At 42.0% G+C, this 19,438-nt stretch overlaps 1 protein-coding gene across 7 annotated transcripts in view; it reads left to right on the plus strand.

The window, feature by feature from the left end:
* The window catches only part of LOC110492587 (GRIP1-associated protein 1), a 94,428-nt gene that overhangs the window by 38,395 nt on the left and 36,595 nt on the right, over positions 1 to 19,438 (plus strand). For all 7 annotated transcript variants that reach the window (XM_036947598.1, XM_036947595.1, XM_036947599.1 and 4 more), the window contains 4 exons: positions 2,922 to 3,021; positions 13,188 to 13,321; positions 14,528 to 14,644; positions 15,886 to 15,979. In XM_036947598.1, coding sequence (XP_036803493.1) covers positions 2,922 to 3,021; positions 13,188 to 13,321; positions 14,528 to 14,644; positions 15,886 to 15,979 — 445 coding nt within the window. The remainder of the gene's footprint in view (positions 1 to 2,921; positions 3,022 to 13,187; positions 13,322 to 14,527; positions 14,645 to 15,885; positions 15,980 to 19,438) is intronic.

Consider the following 19,438-nt stretch of genomic DNA (forward strand, 5'->3'; position numbering starts at 1 on the left):
GTTCGTCACTGGTTGCCCTTTTCTCGTGGCAACAGGTCACAAATCTTGCTGCTGTGATGGCACACTGTGGAATTTCACCTAGTAGATATGGGAGTTTTTCAAAATTTGGATTTGTTTTCGAATTCTTTGTGGATCTGTGTAATCTGAGGGAAATATGTCTCTCTAATATGGTCATACATTGGGCAGGAGGTTAGGAAGTGCAGCTCAGTTTCCACCTCATTTTGTGGGCAGTGAGCACATAGCCTGTCTTCTCTTGAGAGCCATGTCTGCCTACGGCGGCCTTTCTCAATAGCAAGGCTATGCTCACTGAGTCTGTACATAGTCAAAGCTTTCCTTAATTTTGGGTCAGTCACAGTGGTCAGGTATTCTGCCGCTGTGTACTCTCTGTTTAGGGCCAAATAGCATTCTAGTTTGCTCTGTTTTTTTGTTAATTCTTTCCATTGTGTCAAGTAATTATCTTTTTGTTTTCTCATGATTTGGTTGGGTCTAATTGTGCTGTTGTCCTGGGGCTCTGTAGGGTGTGTTTGTGTTTGTGAACAGAGCCCCAGGACCAGCTTGCTTAGGGGACTCTTCTCCAGGTTCATCTCTCTGTAGGTGATGGCTTTGTTATGGAAGGTTTGTGAATCGCTTCCTTTTCGGTGGTTATAGAATTTAACGGCTCTTTTCTGGATTTTGATAATTAGTTGGTATCGGCCTAATTCTGCTCTACATGCATTATTTGGTGTTCTACGTTGTACACGGAGGATATTTTTGCAGAATTCTGCGTGCAGAGTCTCAATTTGGTGTTTGTCCCATTTTGTGAAGTCTTGGTTGGTGAGCGGACCCCAGACCTCACAACCATAACGGGCAATGGGCTTTATGACTGATTCAAGTATTTTTAGCCAAATCCTATTTGGTATGTTGAAATTTCTTTTGATGGCATAGAATGCCCTTTTTGCCTTGTTTCTCAGATCGTTCACAGCTTTGTGGAAGTTACCTGTGGCGCTGATGTTTAGGCCAAGGTATCTATAGTTTTTTGTGTGCTCTAGGGCAACAGTGTCTAGATGGAATTTGTATTTGTGGTCCTGGTGACTGGACCTTTTTTGGAACACCATTATTTTGGTCTTACTGAGATTTACTGTCAGGGCCCAGGTCTGACAGAATCTGTGCATAAGATCTAGGTGCTGCTGTAGGCCCTCCTTGGTTGGTGACAGAAGCACCAGATCATCAGCAAACAGCAGACATTTGACTTCGGATTCTAGCAGGGGGAGGCCGGGTGCTGCAGACTTTTCTAGTGCCCGCGCCAATTCGTTGATATATATGTTGAAGAGGGTGGGGCTTAAGCTGCATCCCTGTCTAACCCCAAGACCCTGTGTGAAGAAATGTGAGTGTTTTTTGCCAATTTTAACCGCACACTTGTTGTTTGTGTACATGGATTTTATAATCTCGTATGTTTTACCCCCAACACCACTTTCCATCAGTTTGTATAGCAGACCCTCATGCCAGATTGAGTCGAAGGCTTTTTTGAAATCAACAAAGCATGAGAAGACTTTGCCTTTGTTTTGGTTTGTTTGGTTGTCAATTAGGGTGTGCAGGGTGAATACATGGTCTGTTGTACGGTAATTTGGTAAAAAGCCAATTTGACATTTGCTCTCTCTCTCTCTCTGCGCTCTCTCTCTCTCTCTGCGCTCTCTCTCTCTCTGCGCTCTCTCTCTCTCTGCGCTCTCTCTCTCTCTCTGCGCTCTCTCTCTCTGCGCTCTCTCTCTCTCTCTCTGCGCTCTCTCTCTCTCTGCGCTCTCTCTCTCTCTCTGCGCTCTCTCTCTCTCTCTGCGCTCTCTCTCTCTGCGCTCTCTCTCTCTCTCTGCGCTCTCTCTCTCTCTGCGCTCTCTCTCTCTCCGCGCTCTCTCTCCGCGCTCTCTCTCTGCGCTCTCTCTCTGCGCTCTCTCTCTCTCTCTCTGCGCTCTCTCTCTCTCTCTCTCTGCGCTCTCTCTCTCTCTGTGCTCTCTCTGTGCTCTCTCGCTCTCTGCGCTCTCTGCGCTCTCTCTCTCTGCGCTCTCTTGCTCTCTCTCTGCGCTCTCTCTCTCTGCGCTCTCTCTCTCTGCGCTCTCTCTCTCTCCGCGCTCTCTCTCTCTCTCCTTTCTGCCTCTCTCTCTCTCTCTATCTCTCCGCGCTCTCTCTCTCTCTCCTCACTGCCTCTCTCTCTCACTCTCTCTCACCACTAACTTCTGAGCAGGGAAACTGATGAGTCAGTCCCCTTCCATTTAGTACAGAGTGGAAATGTAAATTATAACTTGCAGGTGGCAGGTAGGCAGACAACTCATATAGCCGCACCCACTCTTCTCTTGAAAAATAGAATTGGGGCAGCCTTTTCAATATGTACGTTTAAAAATATATATATTTAAACTTACTAGGCAAGTCAGTTAAGAGCAAATTCCTATTTACAATGACGGCCTACCCCAGCCAAACCCTCCCCTAACCCGGACGACGCTGGGCAAATTGTGTGCCGCCCTATGGAACTCCCGATCACGGCCGGTTGTGATACAGCCCGGGACCAAACCTGGGCTGCGAAGCAGTGCCTTAGACCTCTGCACCACTCAGGATCCCTTTGTAACCACTTATCAGATGCCTGCCTGCCTTGATAAGTATTTGTTCTGCAGATAATTGCAAGCTTGCCTTAGGCGTAGGGGTCGTAAGGTGTAGGGGTCGTAAGGCCTTTCTGTAGCTCCTTTTTCCATCCACAATCTAAATAGTTTTCAGGGTAGGATGGCTCATCTTATTTGATTGTTTTCTTGGTCTTAATTAGATGCTTGTCTAAGATGACTTTTGCCTCTGCCTGAGTCGTATGCTGTTGTCTATGCATAGAGAAAATGAAAACATGCTGCAGTGTTTTTCAAATGAAGTAGTGTACTCTCCTCTCATGGGCTTTGTAATGTTGTTTGTAGCTGAAAGACTTGAAGAGGCAGCTGCAGCTGGAGAGGAAGAGAGCTGATAAACTCCAGGAGCGGCTACAGGAGATCCTCACCAACACTAAAACCAGGACAGGTGAGAAGAGAACTTGCTTGACCTACACACATGTTATGTCATCAGGCAAAAGTTTATATACACCACTTTATAAATGCCATCAGAAAGTATTCAAACCCCTCGACTTTCTCCACATGTTGTTGTGTTACAGCCTGAATACAACACACCATTATTTTTGGGGTCACTGACCTACACACAATACCCCATGATGTCAAAATGGAATTATGTTCTTTGACATTTTTACAAATTGAAATAAAAAAAATGAAAAGCTAAAATTTATTGCGTCAATAAGTATTCAACCCCTTTGTTATGGCCAGACTAAATCATTTTAGGGGTAACAATGTGCTTAACAAGTCACTTAAGTTGCATAGTGTTTAAACTTCTTGCGACTATCAAACCCGGATCCGGGAGTGTAATCATCGCCTCAAACTAATTAGCATAACGCCTCAGACATAAATCTTCCTAGAAAATGTTCCTATTCATGAAAATCACAAATGAAATATATTGAGACACAGCTTAGCCTTTTGTTAATCACACTGTCATCTCAGATTTTCAAAATATGCTTTACAGCCAACGCTAGACAAGCATTTGTGTAAGTTTATCGTGGCATAGTGCTATGCTAGGCTCTGCTGGCAGCAGGCAACATTTTCACAAAAATAAGAAAAGCAATCAAATTAAATAATTTGCCTTTGAAGAACTTCGGATGTTTTCACTCAGGAGACTCCCAGTTAGATAGCAAATGTTCCTTTTTTCAAAAAATATTATTTTTGAGGCGAAATAGCTCCCGTTTGTTCGTCACGTTTGGCTGAGAAATCGACCGGAAAATGCGGTCACTACAACGCCAAACTTTTTTTCCAAATTAGCTCCATAATATCGACAGAAACATGGCAAACGTTGTTTAGAATCAATCCTCAAGGTGTTTTTCACCGTCGGGACAATTGGTTTCTCATAAGAAGCGATTGGAAAAATGACTACTTGTATACTTTACGCAAGATTTTCTGCGGGAGCCATCATGTGACCACTTGCTAACTGTGGTCCCTTACGGCTATTCTTCAACATAAATGCGTAAAAAGACGTGACAATGCTGTAGACACCCTGGGGAATACGTAGCAAACGGAAGCTCATTCGTAGCTCATTCACAGCCATATAAGGAGTCATGAGGCGGTTTCAAAAAATGCGGCACTTCCTGATTGGATTTTTATCTTGGTTTCGCCTGTAATATCAGTTCTGTTGCACTCGCAGACAATATCTTTGCAGTTTTGGAAACGCCAGAGTGTTTTCTATCCAAAGCTGTCAATTATATGCATAGTCGAGCATCTTTTCGTGACAAAATATCTTGTTTAAAACGGGAACGTTTTTTATCCAAAAAACCTAGTTAGAAGTTAACATGATTTGTGAATGACTCCCTCCTCTGGTCCCTCAGTCGAGCAGTGAATTTCAAACACAAATTCAACCACAAAGACCAGAGTGGTTTTCCAATGCCTTGCAAAAAGGGCACCAATTGCTAGATGGGTAAAAACAAAAAAAACAGACATTGAATATCCCTTTGAGCATGGTGAAGTTATTAATTACACTTTGGATGGTGTATCATCCAAAGTCACTACACCCAGTCACTAAAAAGATACAGGCGTCCTTCAGTTGCCGGAGAGGAAGGAAACTGCTTAGGGATTTCACAATGAGGCCGATGGTGACTTTAAAACAGTTAGAGTTTAATGGCTGTGATAGGAGAAAACTGAGGATGGATCAACAACATTGTAGCTACTCCACAATGCTAAACTAAATGACAGAGTGAAAAGAAGGAAGCCTGTACATCCTGCACTAAAGTAATACTCCAAAACATGTGGCAAAACAATGAACAATTTGTCCTGAATACAAAGTGTTATGTTTGTGGCAAATGCATTTCAACACATCACTGAGTGCCACTCTCCATATTTTAAAGCATAGTGGTGGCTGCGTCATGTTATGGGTATGCTTGTAATCGTTCTTAAAAGTCTACGCTGTAGTGGGGGTTCTAAGCTGATATATGGATGGAAGATGGTCGTACCATGGATCATTTAGCTATTGGGTTTAGAATTTTAGGAGCCCTTTAGCTATAAAAAATATTTAAAAAATGATTTGATAAAATATTACATTTGGCCTTTACTTCTATACCTCATAGAAACCCATTCATAAATGGCAACAAAAATAAAGTGAAAAAGTAAATCACAAGTCCTATATCTAGGAGATAATAGAAAACTCAGGCATTGTGTGTGAGTGTGTGATATATATATATATATATACACACACACACACACACACAGTTGAAGTCGGAAGTTTACATTACACTTAGGTTGGAGTCATTAACTAGTTTTTCAACCACTCCACAAATTTCTTGTTAGGTCAGTTAGGACATCTACGTTGTACATGACACAAGTAATCTTTCCAACAATAGTCTACAGTCAGATTATTACATTTATAATGCACTGTATCACAATTCCAGTGGGTCATAAGTTAACATACACTAAGTTGACTGTGCCTTTAAACAGCTTGGAGAATTCCAGAAAATGATGTCATGGCTTTAGAAGCTTCTGATAGGCTAATTTGCATCATTTGAGTCAATTGGAGGTGTACCTGTGGATGTAGTTCAAGGCCTACCTTCAAACTCAGTGCCTCTTTGCTTGACATCATGGGAAAATGAAAAGAAATCAGCCAAGACCTCAGAAAGAAATTGTAGACCTCCACAAGTCTGGTTCATCCTTGGGTGCAATTTCCAAACGCCTGAAGATACCACGTCCATCTGTACAAACAATAGTATGCAAGTATTAACACCATTGGACCATGCAGCCATCATATCGCTCAGGACAGAGACGCGTTCTCTCTCCTAGAGATGAACGTACTTTGGTGCGAAAAGTGCAAATCAAACCCAGAACAACAGCAAAGGACTTTGTGAAGATGCTGGAGTAAACCAGTACCAAAGTATCTATATCCACAGTAAAACTAGTCCTCTATCGACATAACCTGAAAGGACAATCAGCAAGGAAGAAGCCATGGCTCCAAAACTGCCATAAAAAAGCCATAATGATGATCGTTATATTTTGGAGGAAAAAGGGGGATGCTTGCAAGCCGAAGAACACCATCCCAACCGTGAAGCACGGGGGTGGCAGCGTCATGTTGTGGAGGGACTGGTGCACTTCACAAAATAGATGGTATCATGCGGAAGGAAACTTATGTGGATACATATAGACGCAACATCTCAAGACATCAGTCAGGAAGTTAAAGCTTGGTCGCAAATGGGTCTTCCAAATGGACAATGACCCCAAGCATACTTCCAAAGTTATGGCAAAATGGCTTAAGGACAACAAAGTCAAGGTATTGGAGTGGCCATCACAAAGCCCTGAGCTCAAACCTATAGAAAATTTGTGGGCATAACTTGTGCGCACAAGGAGGCCTACATACCTGACTCAGTTACACGAGCTCTGTCAGGAGGAATGGGCCAAAATTCACCAAACCTATTGTAGGAATCTTGTGGAAGGCTACCTGAAACGTTTGTCCCAAAGTAAACTATTTAAAGGCAATGCTACCAAATACTAATTGAGTGTATGTAAACTTCTGACCGACTGAGAATGTGAAATAAATCATCATCTCTACTATTATCTGACATTTCACATTCTTAAAATAAAGTGGTGATCCTAACTGACTTAGGACAGGGAATTTTTACTAGGATTAAATGTCAGGAATTGTATAAACTGAGTTTAAATGTATTTGGCTAAGGTGTATGTTAACTTCTGACTTCAACTGAAAGATATATATATATATATATATATATATATATATATATATATATATATATATATATACTGAAAGAGATATATATATATATATACTGCTCAAAAAATAAAGGGAACACTAAAATAACACATCCTAGATCTGAATGAATAAAATATTCTTATTAAATACTTTTTTCTTTACATAGTTGAATGTGCTGACAACAAAATCACACATATTATCAATGGAAATCAAATGTATCAACCCATGGAGGTCTGGATTTGGAGTCACACTCAAAATTAAAGTGGAAAACCACACTACAGGCTGATCCAACTTTGATGTAATGTCCTTAAAACAAGTCAAAATGAGGCTCAGTAGTGTGTGTGGCCTCCACGTGCCTGTATGACCTCCCTACAACGCCTGGGCATGCTCCTGATGAGGTGGCGGATGGTCTCCTGAGGGATCTCCTCCCAGACCTGGACTAAAGCATCCGCCAACTCCTGGACAGTCTGTGGTGCAACGTGGCGTTGCTGGATGGAGCGAGACATGATGTCCCAGATGTGCTCAATTGGATTCAGGTCTGGGGAACGGGCGGGCCAGTCCATAGCATCAATGCCTTCCTCTTGCAGGAACTGCTGACACACTCCAGCCACATGAGGTCTAGCATTGTCTTGCATTAGGAGGAACCCTGGGCCAACCGCACCAGCATATGGTCTCACAAGGGGTCTGAGGATCTCATCTCGGTACCTAATGGCAGTCAGGTTACCTCTGGCGAGCACATGGAGGGCCGTGCGGCCCCCCAAAGTAATGCCACCCCGCACCATGACTGACCCACCGCCAAACCGGTCATGCTGAAGAATGTTGCAGGCAGCAGAACGTTCTCCACGGCGTCTCCAGACTCTGTCACGTCTGTCACATGTGCTCAGTGTGAACCTGCTTTCACCTGTGAAGAGCACAGGGCGCCAGTGGCGAATTTGCCAATCTTGGTGTTCTCTGGCAAATGCCAAACGTCCTGCACGGTGTTGGGCTGTAAGCACAACCCCCACCTGTGGACGTCGGGCCCTCATACCACCCTCATGGAGTCTGTTTCTGACCATTTGAGCAGACACATGCACATTTGTGGCCTGCTGGAGGTCATTTTGCAGGGCTCTGGCAGTGCTCCTCCTGCTCCCCCTTGCACAAAGGCGGAGGTAGCGGTCCTGCTGCTGGGTTGTTGCCCTCCTACGGTCTCCTCCAGGTCTCCTGATGTACTGGCCTGTCTCCTTGTAGCGCCTCCATGCTCTGGACACTACGCTGACAGACACAGCAAACCTTCTTGCCACAGCTCGTATTGATGTGCCATCCTGGATGAGCTGCACTACCTGAGCCACTTGTGTAGTTTGTAGACTCCGTCTCATGCTACCACTAGAGTGAAAGCACCGCCAGCATTCAAAAGTGACCAAAACATCAGCCAGGAAGCATAGGAACTGAGAAGTGGTCTGTGGTCACCACCTGCAGAACCACTCCTTTATTGGGGGTATCTTGCTAATTGCCTATAATTTCCACCTGTTGTCTATTCCATTTGCACAAGAGCATGTGAAATGTATTGTCAATCAGTGTTGCTTCCTAAGTGGACAGTTTGATTTCACAGAAGTGTGATTGACTTGGAGTTACATTGTGTTGTTTAAGTGTTCCCTTTATTTTTTTGATTAGTATGTATGTATGTATGTATAACACACACACACACACACACACACACACACACACACACACACACACACTACCAGTCAACTTTGGACACACCTACTCATTCAAGGGTTTTCCTTTATTTGTACTATGTTCTACATTGTAGAATAATAGTGAAGACATCAAAACAAAATCGAAATATATTTTATATTTGAGGTTCTTCAAAGTAGCCACCCTTTGCCTTGAGGACTGCACTCTCTTCGCATTCTCTCAACCAGCTTCACCTGAAATACTTTTCCAACAGCTTTGAAGGAGTTTCCACATATGCTGAGCACTTGTTGGCTGCGGTCCAACTCATCCCAAATCATCTCAATTGTGTTGAAGTCTGGTGATTGTGGAGGACAGGTCATCTGATGCAGCACTCCATCACTCTCCTTCTTGGTCAAATAGCACTTACGCAGCCTGGAGGTGTGTTGGGTCATTGTCCTGTTGAAAAACATATGATAGTCCCACTAAGCGATAACGAGATGGGATGGCGTGTCAATGCAGAATGCTGTGGTAGCCATGCTGGTTAAGTCTGCCTTGAATTCTAAATAAATTACAGTGTCACCAGCAAAGCACCATCACACCTCCTCCTCCATGCTTCACGGTGGGAACCACACATGCGGAGATCATCCGTTCACCTACTCTGCGTCTCACAAAGACACAACGGTTGGAACCAAAAATCTCAAACTTGGACTCTTCAGACCAAAGAACAGATTTCCACTGATTCACACTGTGTCTTCTGAACAGTTGATGTTGAGGTGTCTGTTACTTGAACTCTGTGAAGCATTTCTGAGGCTGGTAACTCTAATGAACCTATCCTCTGCAGCAGAGGTAACTCTGGGTCTTCCTTTCCTGTGGCGGTCCTCATGAGAGCCAGTTTCATCATAGCGCTTGATGGTTTTTGCAACTTCACTTGAAGAAACTGGAACATTTCTTGACATTTTCCGAATTGACTGACCTTCACGTCTTAAAGTAATGATGGACTGTAATTTCTCTTTGCTTATTTGAGCTGTCCTTGCCATAATATGGACTTGGTATTTTACCAAATAAGGCTATTTTCTGTATACCCAACCCTACCTTGTCACAACACAACTGATTGGCTCAAATGCATTAAGAAGGAAAGAAAAGGCAGGCCTGTTAATTGAAATGCATTCCAGGTGACTACCTCATGAAGCTGGTTGAGAGAGTGCCAAGAGTGTGCAAAGCTGTCATCAAGGCAAAGGGTGGCTACTTTGAAGAATCTAACAAATTAAAATACATTTAATATTTTAACACTTTTTTGGTTACTACATGATTCCATATCTGTTATTTCATAGTTATGTCTTCGCTATTATTCTACAATGTTGAAAATAGTACAAATAAAAACCTGTGATGAGTAGGTGTGACCAAACTTTTGACTGGTACTGTATATAACAAATGTTTACATATATTTATCTCTCAGATTTAGGACAGACACTTCAGAATAAACTTCTGGTTTTATATAGTGAATCTGTTATTCAGTGCCCCTGGCTTAGATGGGCTTTAGAGTCTTATTGGTTATAGAGTTTCCCAGAAATGTTGCTGCTACAATGTACTGACTCAGGCTTGTGAATAGTTATGTAAATACAATTTCTGTTTTCAATAAATGTGAAATTTGAAACATTTCTAAAAACACATTTTCACGTTGTCATTATGGGATGTTGTGCGTAAATGGATTACATAAAATATACAGCTAATCCATTTTGAATTCTGGCTGTAACACAAGAATGTATATTAAGTCAAGGGGTGGGAATAGTTTCTGAAGGCTCTTCAGCTACATGTTCTATGTGAAATATGCGTTGGTGTTGGGGGGGGGTTGACTGGGTTTGAAGGACATCCTTTCATGCCCTGAACTATGATGCAGCGTATGTTACATCATCACAGACATGAAACATTTAGCGCCGGGAAGTGAGTCTGCAGAGATGACAACCTCGATGTCCGCAGTATGGTTTGCTACAGGCAGGGAAAAATGAGGCGAAGAGGTGCATTGTTCACCAATATCATACAGCATCTATAACTGAGAGTGTGAATTGTTCGAGACATTGAAGAAGTAAAATATGTTTAGAAATGGTAATTGCTTGGAACCAACGGTGTTATTGTCCCTTAGCTTCTAGAGACACTTGTGTTTCTAAATATGTGGGTGAGCAGCTGATTGCTGAACGTGATATTGATATGTAGAGCTAGTGAGGATTAAATATTTACTTGCCAACTGGCAAGTGGTTTATGCCACACCTCTCCATTAACATGATGTCACCGTCTGAACGTTCCTGTTGTTTTTACAAAGAAAGTGAACACGTGGCACCCAAAGATAAGAAACAGAAAAACAACCACTGCAGTACCTGTGTTTTTCTCAGTAAAGTGTGGTATATTAAAAACATTTACTCCTGTGGGGGACAGCCCCTTCACCCCCCACCTCACCCCAAACACACGGTTAATGAGATTAAGATATCGTAATATTTTATGTTGCGCCCCCTCTTAAAATGTGCCACAGAGCAATGCGTACTCTTACTTCCTCTCCGTAGGTTGTTGGTGATGCCAGGGCCTCTTTTGGGCCATGTATAATTTACCAGCTGGTCTTAAATGTTTAATGGTTTCTCTACAGAATGTTGAGAATCAGACATTTTAAAGTAGCGGGAGTTATCTCTGTCCAGAAGGGTACTGTACCCAACACCAGTCCAGAAGGGTCCTAAGTTAGTAGATACCTACATACAGTTGAAGTCCGAAGTTTACATCTACCTTAGACAAATATATTTAAACTCAGTTTTTCACAATTCCTGACATTTAATCCTATTAAAGATTCATTGTCTTAGGTCTTAGGATCACCACTTTATTTTAAGAATGTGAAATGTCAGAATAGTAGTAGAGATTTATTTAAGCTTTTATTTCTTTCATCACATTCCCACTGGGTCAGAAGTTTACATACATTCAATTAGTATTTGGTAGCATTGCCTTTAAATTGTTTATCTTGGGTCAAACTTTTCACATAGCCTTCCACAAGCTTCCCACAATAAATTGGGTGAATTTTGGCCCATTCCTCCTGAAAGCTGGTGTAACTGAGTCAGGTTTGTAGGCCTCCTTGCTCACACACCCTTTTCAGTTCTACCCACAAATGTTCTATAGGATTGAGGTCAGGGCGTTGTGATGGCCACTTCAATACCTTGACTTTGTTGTCCTTAAGCCATTTTGCCACAACTTTGGAAGTCTGCTTGGGGTCATTGTCTATTTGGAAGACCCCTTTGCGACCAAGCTTTACCTTCCTAACTGACGTCATGAGATGTTGCTTCATTATATCCACATAATTTTTCTTCCTCCGCCATATATTTTGTGAAGTGCACCAGTCCCTCCTTCAGTAAAGCACCCCCACAACATGATGATGCCACCCCCGTGCTTCATTGGTTGGGATGGTGTTCTTCGGCTTGCAAGCCTCCCCCTTTTTCCTCCAAACATAACGATGGTCATTATGGCCAAACAGTTATATTTTTGTTTCATCAGACCAGAGGACATTTCTCCAAAAAGTACTATCTTTGTCCCAATGTGCAGTTGCAAACCATAGTCTGGCTTTTTATGGCGGTTTTGGAGCAGTGGCTTCTTCCTTGCTGAGCAGCCTTTCAGGTTATGTCGATAGAGAACTTGTTTTACTGTGGATATAGATACTTTTGCACCTGTTTCTTCCAGCATCTTCACAAGGTCCTTTGGTGTTGTTCTGGGATTGATTTGCACTTCTCGCACCAAAGTACGTTCATCTCCAGGACACAGAACATGTCTCCTTCCTGAGCGGTATGACGGCTGCGTGGTCCCATGGTGTTTATACTTGTGTACTATTGTTTGTTCATATGAACGTGGCACCTTCAGGCGTTTGGAAATTGCTCCCAAGTATGAACCAGACTTGTGGAGGTCTACAATTATTTTTGAGGTCTTGGCTGATTTCTTTAGATTTTTCCCATGATGTCAAGCAAAGTTTGAAGGTAGGCCTTGAAATACATCCACAGGTATGCCTCCAATTGACTCAAATTATGTCAGTTAGCCTATCAGAAGCTTCTAAAGCCATGACATAATTTTCTGGAATTTTCCAAGCTGTTTAAAGGCACAGTCAACTTAGTCTATGTCAACTTCTGACCCACTGGAATTGTGATACAGTGAATAATAAGTTAAATAATCTGTCTGTAAACAATTGTTGGAAAAATTACTTGTCATGCACAAAGTCATGTCCTAATCAACTTTCCAAAACTATAGTTTATTAACAAGAAATGTGTGGAGTGGTTGAAAAACGAGTTTTAATGACTCCAGCCTAAGTGTATGTAAACTTCCCACTTCAACTGTATATACGCCTGCCAAGAAGTTCTTCCCACAGCAGCCATTAGTTTTCTATGGGAAATCCATAAGTGCCTACGGACTGAGGCTTCCCTCTATGCACAATGTCCTGGGTCCTAACTTAATTACTGTGTTTGTTTCCTTATCCAAGCCACATAATGGATGTTGGTAGACAATGTTCTGTAGTTACAGTTGGGATTACAGTAATGCAGCTTATGAAAACCAGCCATACGTAAGCGGGTTGAAATGGTTGGCAGGGTGCCCTTGCTTTGTCCTGAAAGGGAATATTAACCACGTGAAAAGGTGTTTGGTGACTACTTTTTTCACCACTTAGAAATAATTACTTCAGCTGTAATTCCTCAGTAAGACTCCCCCATCGAGAGAGTGTTTGTGTGTGTTTCCAGGCCTGGAAGAGCTGGTGTTGTCAGAGATCAGCTCTCCTAGTCCTAAGCAGCAGAGGGGAGATAGCAGCAGTGTCTCGTCCTTCAGCTACGGGGAGATCATGAAGGAGGGAGCCACATCACAGAACATCAACAAGGTACTGTAGACTACATCAGTCAGCACAGAGCACCAACAAGGTACTGTAGACTACACCAGTCAGCACAGAGCATCAACAAGGTACTGTAGACTACATCATTTATCAGAGCACCAACAAGGTACTGTACACTACATCAGTCAGCACAGAGCACCAACAAGGTACTGTAGACTACACCAGTCAGCACAGAGCATCAACAAGGTACTGTAGACTACGTCAGTCAGCACAGAGCATCAACAAGGTACTGTAGACTACATCAGTCAGCACAGAGCATGAACAAGGTACTGTACACTACACCAGTCAGCACAGAGCATCAACAAGGTACTGTAGACTACATCAGTCAGCACAGAGCATGAACAAGGCACTGTACACTACATCAGTCAGCACAGAGCATCAACAAGGCACTGTACACTACATCAGTCATCAAAGCACCAACAAAGTACACTACACTAGTCAGCTAGAGACAGGAAACCAAGTCTGCACACGAGTCCACAGAACTGGCCAAGGCACATACAATGTAGTTTGTGAAAGCAATGGTACGCAGAGTATTGACGAGACATGTTTGACAGTAAAGAGTACAATTGAGGTGGGAATGAGTTATGAAACTGCATAATCCACCCATTGAATAATGAGAAATGTTTTGATGTATGGAACCACAAAGGGAACCAATGATGTTGTCTGGCAGCAACACAGTACCTCTTACATTGCGTTGGTAACTGCAAAGAGTACAAACAGTACACACTGAGGCAGAGATGAGAGGCTGAACTTTCAGCAACCACAGTCATGACAGGCAGCTCAACAGGGAGCTCACATGCATTTCATGTTTATGTGCTCCTCTGCTATGAATAGCTTTATAAAAAATGTGGATACTATAATTAGAATCCTTTGAATAAATACATGTTCTGTAATGTTTCTCTGCCAGGGATGTGGATTGTTAAGGAAAGGGAAAGACAGAGAAAAAAATCTCTAAACCATACAATTTAGAATCCTCCAATTGTTTCCACTGAACAGATCAAATAGGTATTCCAGTTCTGTGTGTATAATACAGAGATAAGCTTGTTCCATTAGACTTGTCAAGCTCCCTGTCACTGATAAAGAGAGAAGTATAATAAACGGATTGCACAAAATAGGTTCTCGCTCCGTCTGACTCTGTCTCTAAGTTCATGTAGGGAAGGTGTAACAGTGCTGTCTGGTCCTGTGTGTCCGCAGTCCGCCAGTGGCAGCCCCCAGTCCCAGCGGCCTGCTGACCTGTCTGATGATGAGGTTGGGGAGCTGTTCCAGAGGCTGGCTGGGGTGCAGCAGGAGAAGTGGATGTTGGAGGAGAAGGTATAATCTCTATGCTATTCATACTTAGTTATAATATAATACTAGTGTATACATAAGCAGCAAGGGCTCGAGGAGGTGTGGACACAGCACTTAGCTGTGGTATATTGGCCAAATATCACAATATATATCACAAAGTGCTTTATTGCTATTATAAAATGGTTACTAATGTAGTTGGAGCAGTAAAAATACATGTTTTATCATACCCATTGTATACGGTCTGATATAACATGGCTGTCAGCCATTCTGCATTCAGGGCTCGATCCACCCAGGTTACAATATACTACTCTACTATAAACCGTATAAGATACCATACTATATATACTCACTACATGGCCAAAATGATGTGGACACCCCTTTTTTGGCTAATTCAGCGACACGCGACGGGTATAGAATCTTAATGCTACATCATACAATGACATTCTAGACGATTCTGTGCTTCCAACTTTTTGGCAACAGTTTGGGGAAGGCTCTTTCCTGTTTCAGCTTTAAAAAGCCCCCGTGCACAAAGCGATGGTTTGTCGAGATTGGTGTGTAAGAATTTGACTGGCCTGCACTAAGCCCTGACCTCAACCCCATCCAACATCTTTGGGATGAATTGGAGCGCCAACTGCGAGCCAGGCCTAATTGCGCTACATCAGTGCCCGACCTCACTAACGCTCTTGTGGCTAAATGCTAAAAGTCCCCGCAGCAATGTTCTTACATCTAGTGGAAAGTCTTCCCAGAAGAGTGGAGGCTGTTAAAGCAGCGAAGGGAGGACCAACTCCATATTAATGGCCATGATTTTAGAATGAGATGACATGAAAGAAAGTTGTGGAATAAGGTTAATGTTCCTCTCTGCAATTTATGAGTCTGCGGCAGTGATGAATCCTTATTTTTGGGCCACTAGAATTGATTTATTTCCCAATGAAATTGTGATGCCATCTTTTACTGGTGATTTTAAATCACTTTGAAATGCACCAGAATATGTCTGTACCTGCACTGAACGGGAACCTTTTGCTTGTTTTCATGCTTTGCTGTTTCTGTGCCTTGGCCTGGCTGTTTTGCAGCCTAGGACATTTTTTGCCGAGATCATGTTATATTCTTACACTGCCTGCCTGCCCGCTCGCTCGCTCTGTGTGAGAGATGATTGATGGACTTGGTACATGCTGGTAGCTGTTGACTGGTGCTTTGTATACAGTATGTATGTATGTATGTATTCTTGTGGTTCTGGTGCATCTAATATGTCTCTACTGTGCTTGCAGGTGAAACACCTAGAGGTCAGCTGCTCCTCCATGGCTGATGACATCTGTAAGAAAAGTTCTATCATCGAGACCTATGTCATGGACAGCAGGATAGGTAACGTTCTGAGCTTGGGCGATATACTGTATACCAGGGGGAATTGGAAATAGCCACAGGATGGTTTTTCAATACCATTCTTTTTCAAGAAATGTAAATATTTGTAGCTACTTTAAGTACAGTGCATTCGGAAAGTTTTCAGACCCCTTGACTTTTTCCACATTTTATTACAGTCTTATTCTAAAATGGATTAAAATGTGTTTTTTTCCCCTCATCAATCTATACACTACCCCATAATGACAAAGCAAAAACAGGTTTTTAGAAATGTTTTCACATTTATAAAAACACCTTTTGGCAGTGATTACAGCCTAAGGGTTCTTGGGTATGATGCTACAAGCTTGGCACACCTGTAATTGGGGAGTTTCTCCAATTCTTCTCTGCAGATCTTCTCAAGTTCTGTCAGGTTTGATGAGGAGTGTCGCTGCACAGCTATTTTCAGGTCTCTCCAGAGATGTTTGATCGATCGGGTTCAAGTCCGGGCTCTGGCTGGGCCACTCAAGGACATTGAGACTTCTCCCGAAGCCACTCCTGCATTGTCTTGGCGTGCGCTAAGGGTCGTTGTCTTGTTGGAAGGTGAACCTTCGCCCCAATCTATTTTAAAATGCGACTAACTCGAGGGGTCTTAATACTTTCCGAATTTACTGTATGCCTACATATTTTGCTTAGTATTTTGTCTGTTGAATGGCAATGTAAGTTTTAAAGCCAGTTAAGATTTACTTTCATTTTGTCTGCTGAAATGTAGCCCAACTAGGAAGTAACGGTGTATTTTCGCTGTTCGTGCAATTTATTTTTCGAGTTGTGAGTTTATGGTTATGACTGTAGAACCAACAAACTAAGGGCAGTTGAAGATTAGACTTGACTGTTGACTATTCCAGTACATCTTGTTTCATGTCTCGAGGGCAAAAGTAGAAATTGTATTTCACCGTAAATAACCTATTCTCTAACTACTTGCATAAATAGACACTATCCTGCTCCTTCACAGTCGGCGATTTATTCAATTATATTATTACATTTGAACCTGACTCACTGTATTGCTTTTATAATCCACTCTTAAATGATTTTCTGTTCCTATTCATAATTCCGTAAAACTTAAATTAATATCTCTGAAGTTTATGTCCTTAAATCACTGAACACAACAGATACTTTTTAGAGACAGGCTTCTATTTCAGCCAGGCTTCTATTTCCTTGATGCACACAGCTTTTGCTCATTTGCATAGTTAATTGTTTAATTCCAGCATTCCCTTTCAGCAATTTCTTCAACACTTATGTGTTATCATTGACACACTGTCACGGTTATCATGTCTTAGTATATTTAATTTTTTCTAAATAGACTCAATGTCCTTGACAGAATAATTATTTTCCTTGACTGTGCTTTTTCAGCAGTTCTTAGACGTTGATCGGCCGATTTCTAGGGGTCTGTACTCCCGAAGTTGATTGTTATGGTTGCCAGTTAGCTAGCAGTGCTCAGCTGTTAGTAGCCAATGGCTAGCAGTTTCTTACTGGGGATTTAAAATGTCATAATTTTTTTGTCATTACTGAATTATTTAGTGTAACAAACAATTAATGGTAATTCATGTAAATAATTAATTTAGACAGGGCATTTATTTGAAACAGCGCGTTTATTTGGTGAAATGTTTGCCATTGCTTGGCTATTAAAAGGTACAGGTGGCTATTTTGAGATTTGCCGTTTAACATTTTACGGTAATTCGATTTTAAATTTGCCACTATTGGAGCGCTCAGATACACTTGAAACCGCTCTTTGTTCAAACTAATAACTCCATGATAAGCTGTGGGCTATGCTTAACATTTTGTTTTTTTTCTTTTTAAAAATGTCAGGGTGGTTCGGCTGGCTGTGTATTTGAGATTCCTCTGCACCCTGGTCTGCTGTTGTCCTCGACCAGATTAGCACAAGTTCCGTTCTAAGTATTATCCGTGCTAATTTAACGTCCGTGAGGCATTATGTAGAGTGGAGAGGTAAATGGAGCTCCATTACCATATAAAACTGGCAGAGTTTATAAGAAAATCTATTCAGAATGAAATTCAAGCACTTTTTTTTATAGAATGATTAGCACAGTGAAACATAATAAAGTTATGCTAAGTATGCTAGCTGTGGTGTTACTGGCTAGGAAGTAAAGACAGTTTCAGAAATTCAAATCGAAATGGCATATTTTGCAGATCCGAAACGTCAACCATAGCAACATTTCACGTTAAACTGATGTAGATGGGCTTTAAAACGCACCATAAGCTCAATAGAGACTGACCCAGTTTCACCACCTGGACTTGTCATCAGTGACTTGGGTCTCTGTCGGAATGCCGTCCTTATTGTGAGCTCTGCAGGCACTCAAGCTCAATGATATCATCAGGCTTTAGTTTCACGAAGGCCTGTAACATCGTGATAGGGCTGTGCTGCACTGCACTCAGAGGGCACACTCCAGGGCATGCGTTTAGGAAAGCATTAGCTAAAAAACATTTGAAGTAGTTCACTCTCAAATAAAACTCTCGTTCACCCTTGGATGTTTTCTCTTGATCTTCATAATGGTCCTCCTGTTGGCGATGCTAGAGAGGATATTTTCGTCATTACCGTTTTCTTTGTAGATGCTGTGCCACTTAACCGTAACTACTGCAATGATTGATTTAATTATTAAGACTTTTTTTTATATAGGCCAAGTCTTAGTTACATGATACTGAAAAGAGAGCATGTTTGTTGAAATGTGTCATAAGTTAATCATGGCATAGAGAGTACAGATATGAGGTGAAAGATGCAAGGACAATGGCAAGATTTCTGTACCAAGCAATGTGTTCTAAAATGCTACAGTGTTTATAAAGCTCATTTCACATTGACATTTATGCTTAGACTTTGAATATTTAGCTTAAATCTTGGAAGTATTCAAATTCACTTTTAACTTTGACTGATGCATCCTTTCTGTGCTCCTCTTCTATAACCCAGCTCAATGAATCTCAGAGAGAGGGAGAGAGAAAAGGAGATTGAGTTGTACTGCTAGCAACGCGCATGACCCACCCACCTGAAGATCTGTCTATTTCCTTTGACGGAGGGGTGCAGAATCCTCTTGTCATTTAAATCTCGGGGTGCAGAATCCTCTTGTCATTTAAATCTTGCGGGATTGATTGCTTTCATTTTAGTTCCTGCGACTCTTTCATACTCTTCTTGCTCGCGCCTGCTGTTTTCCCCCGTTAAATCTACGACCGTGGAAATGATTATAATGACCTGGCAAACACACCCCGGTAATGGCTGAAATGGGCTCAATGGAATACATTGTCTTTCCGTTGCGTCTCTTTGTATTTATTATGGATCCCCATTAGCTGCTGCCAAGGCAGTCTCTTCCTGGTGTCCAACAAAATGAAGGCAGTTTTAAAAACGTTACAATACAGTTACAACATATCACAACACATTGTGTTCCCTCAGGCCACTACTCTACTACCACATATCTACAACACATT

This window comes from Oncorhynchus mykiss, chromosome 16, assembly GCF_013265735.2.
Source record: "Oncorhynchus mykiss isolate Arlee chromosome 16, USDA_OmykA_1.1, whole genome shotgun sequence".
NCBI lineage: Eukaryota > Metazoa > Chordata > Actinopteri > Salmoniformes > Salmonidae > Oncorhynchus > Oncorhynchus mykiss.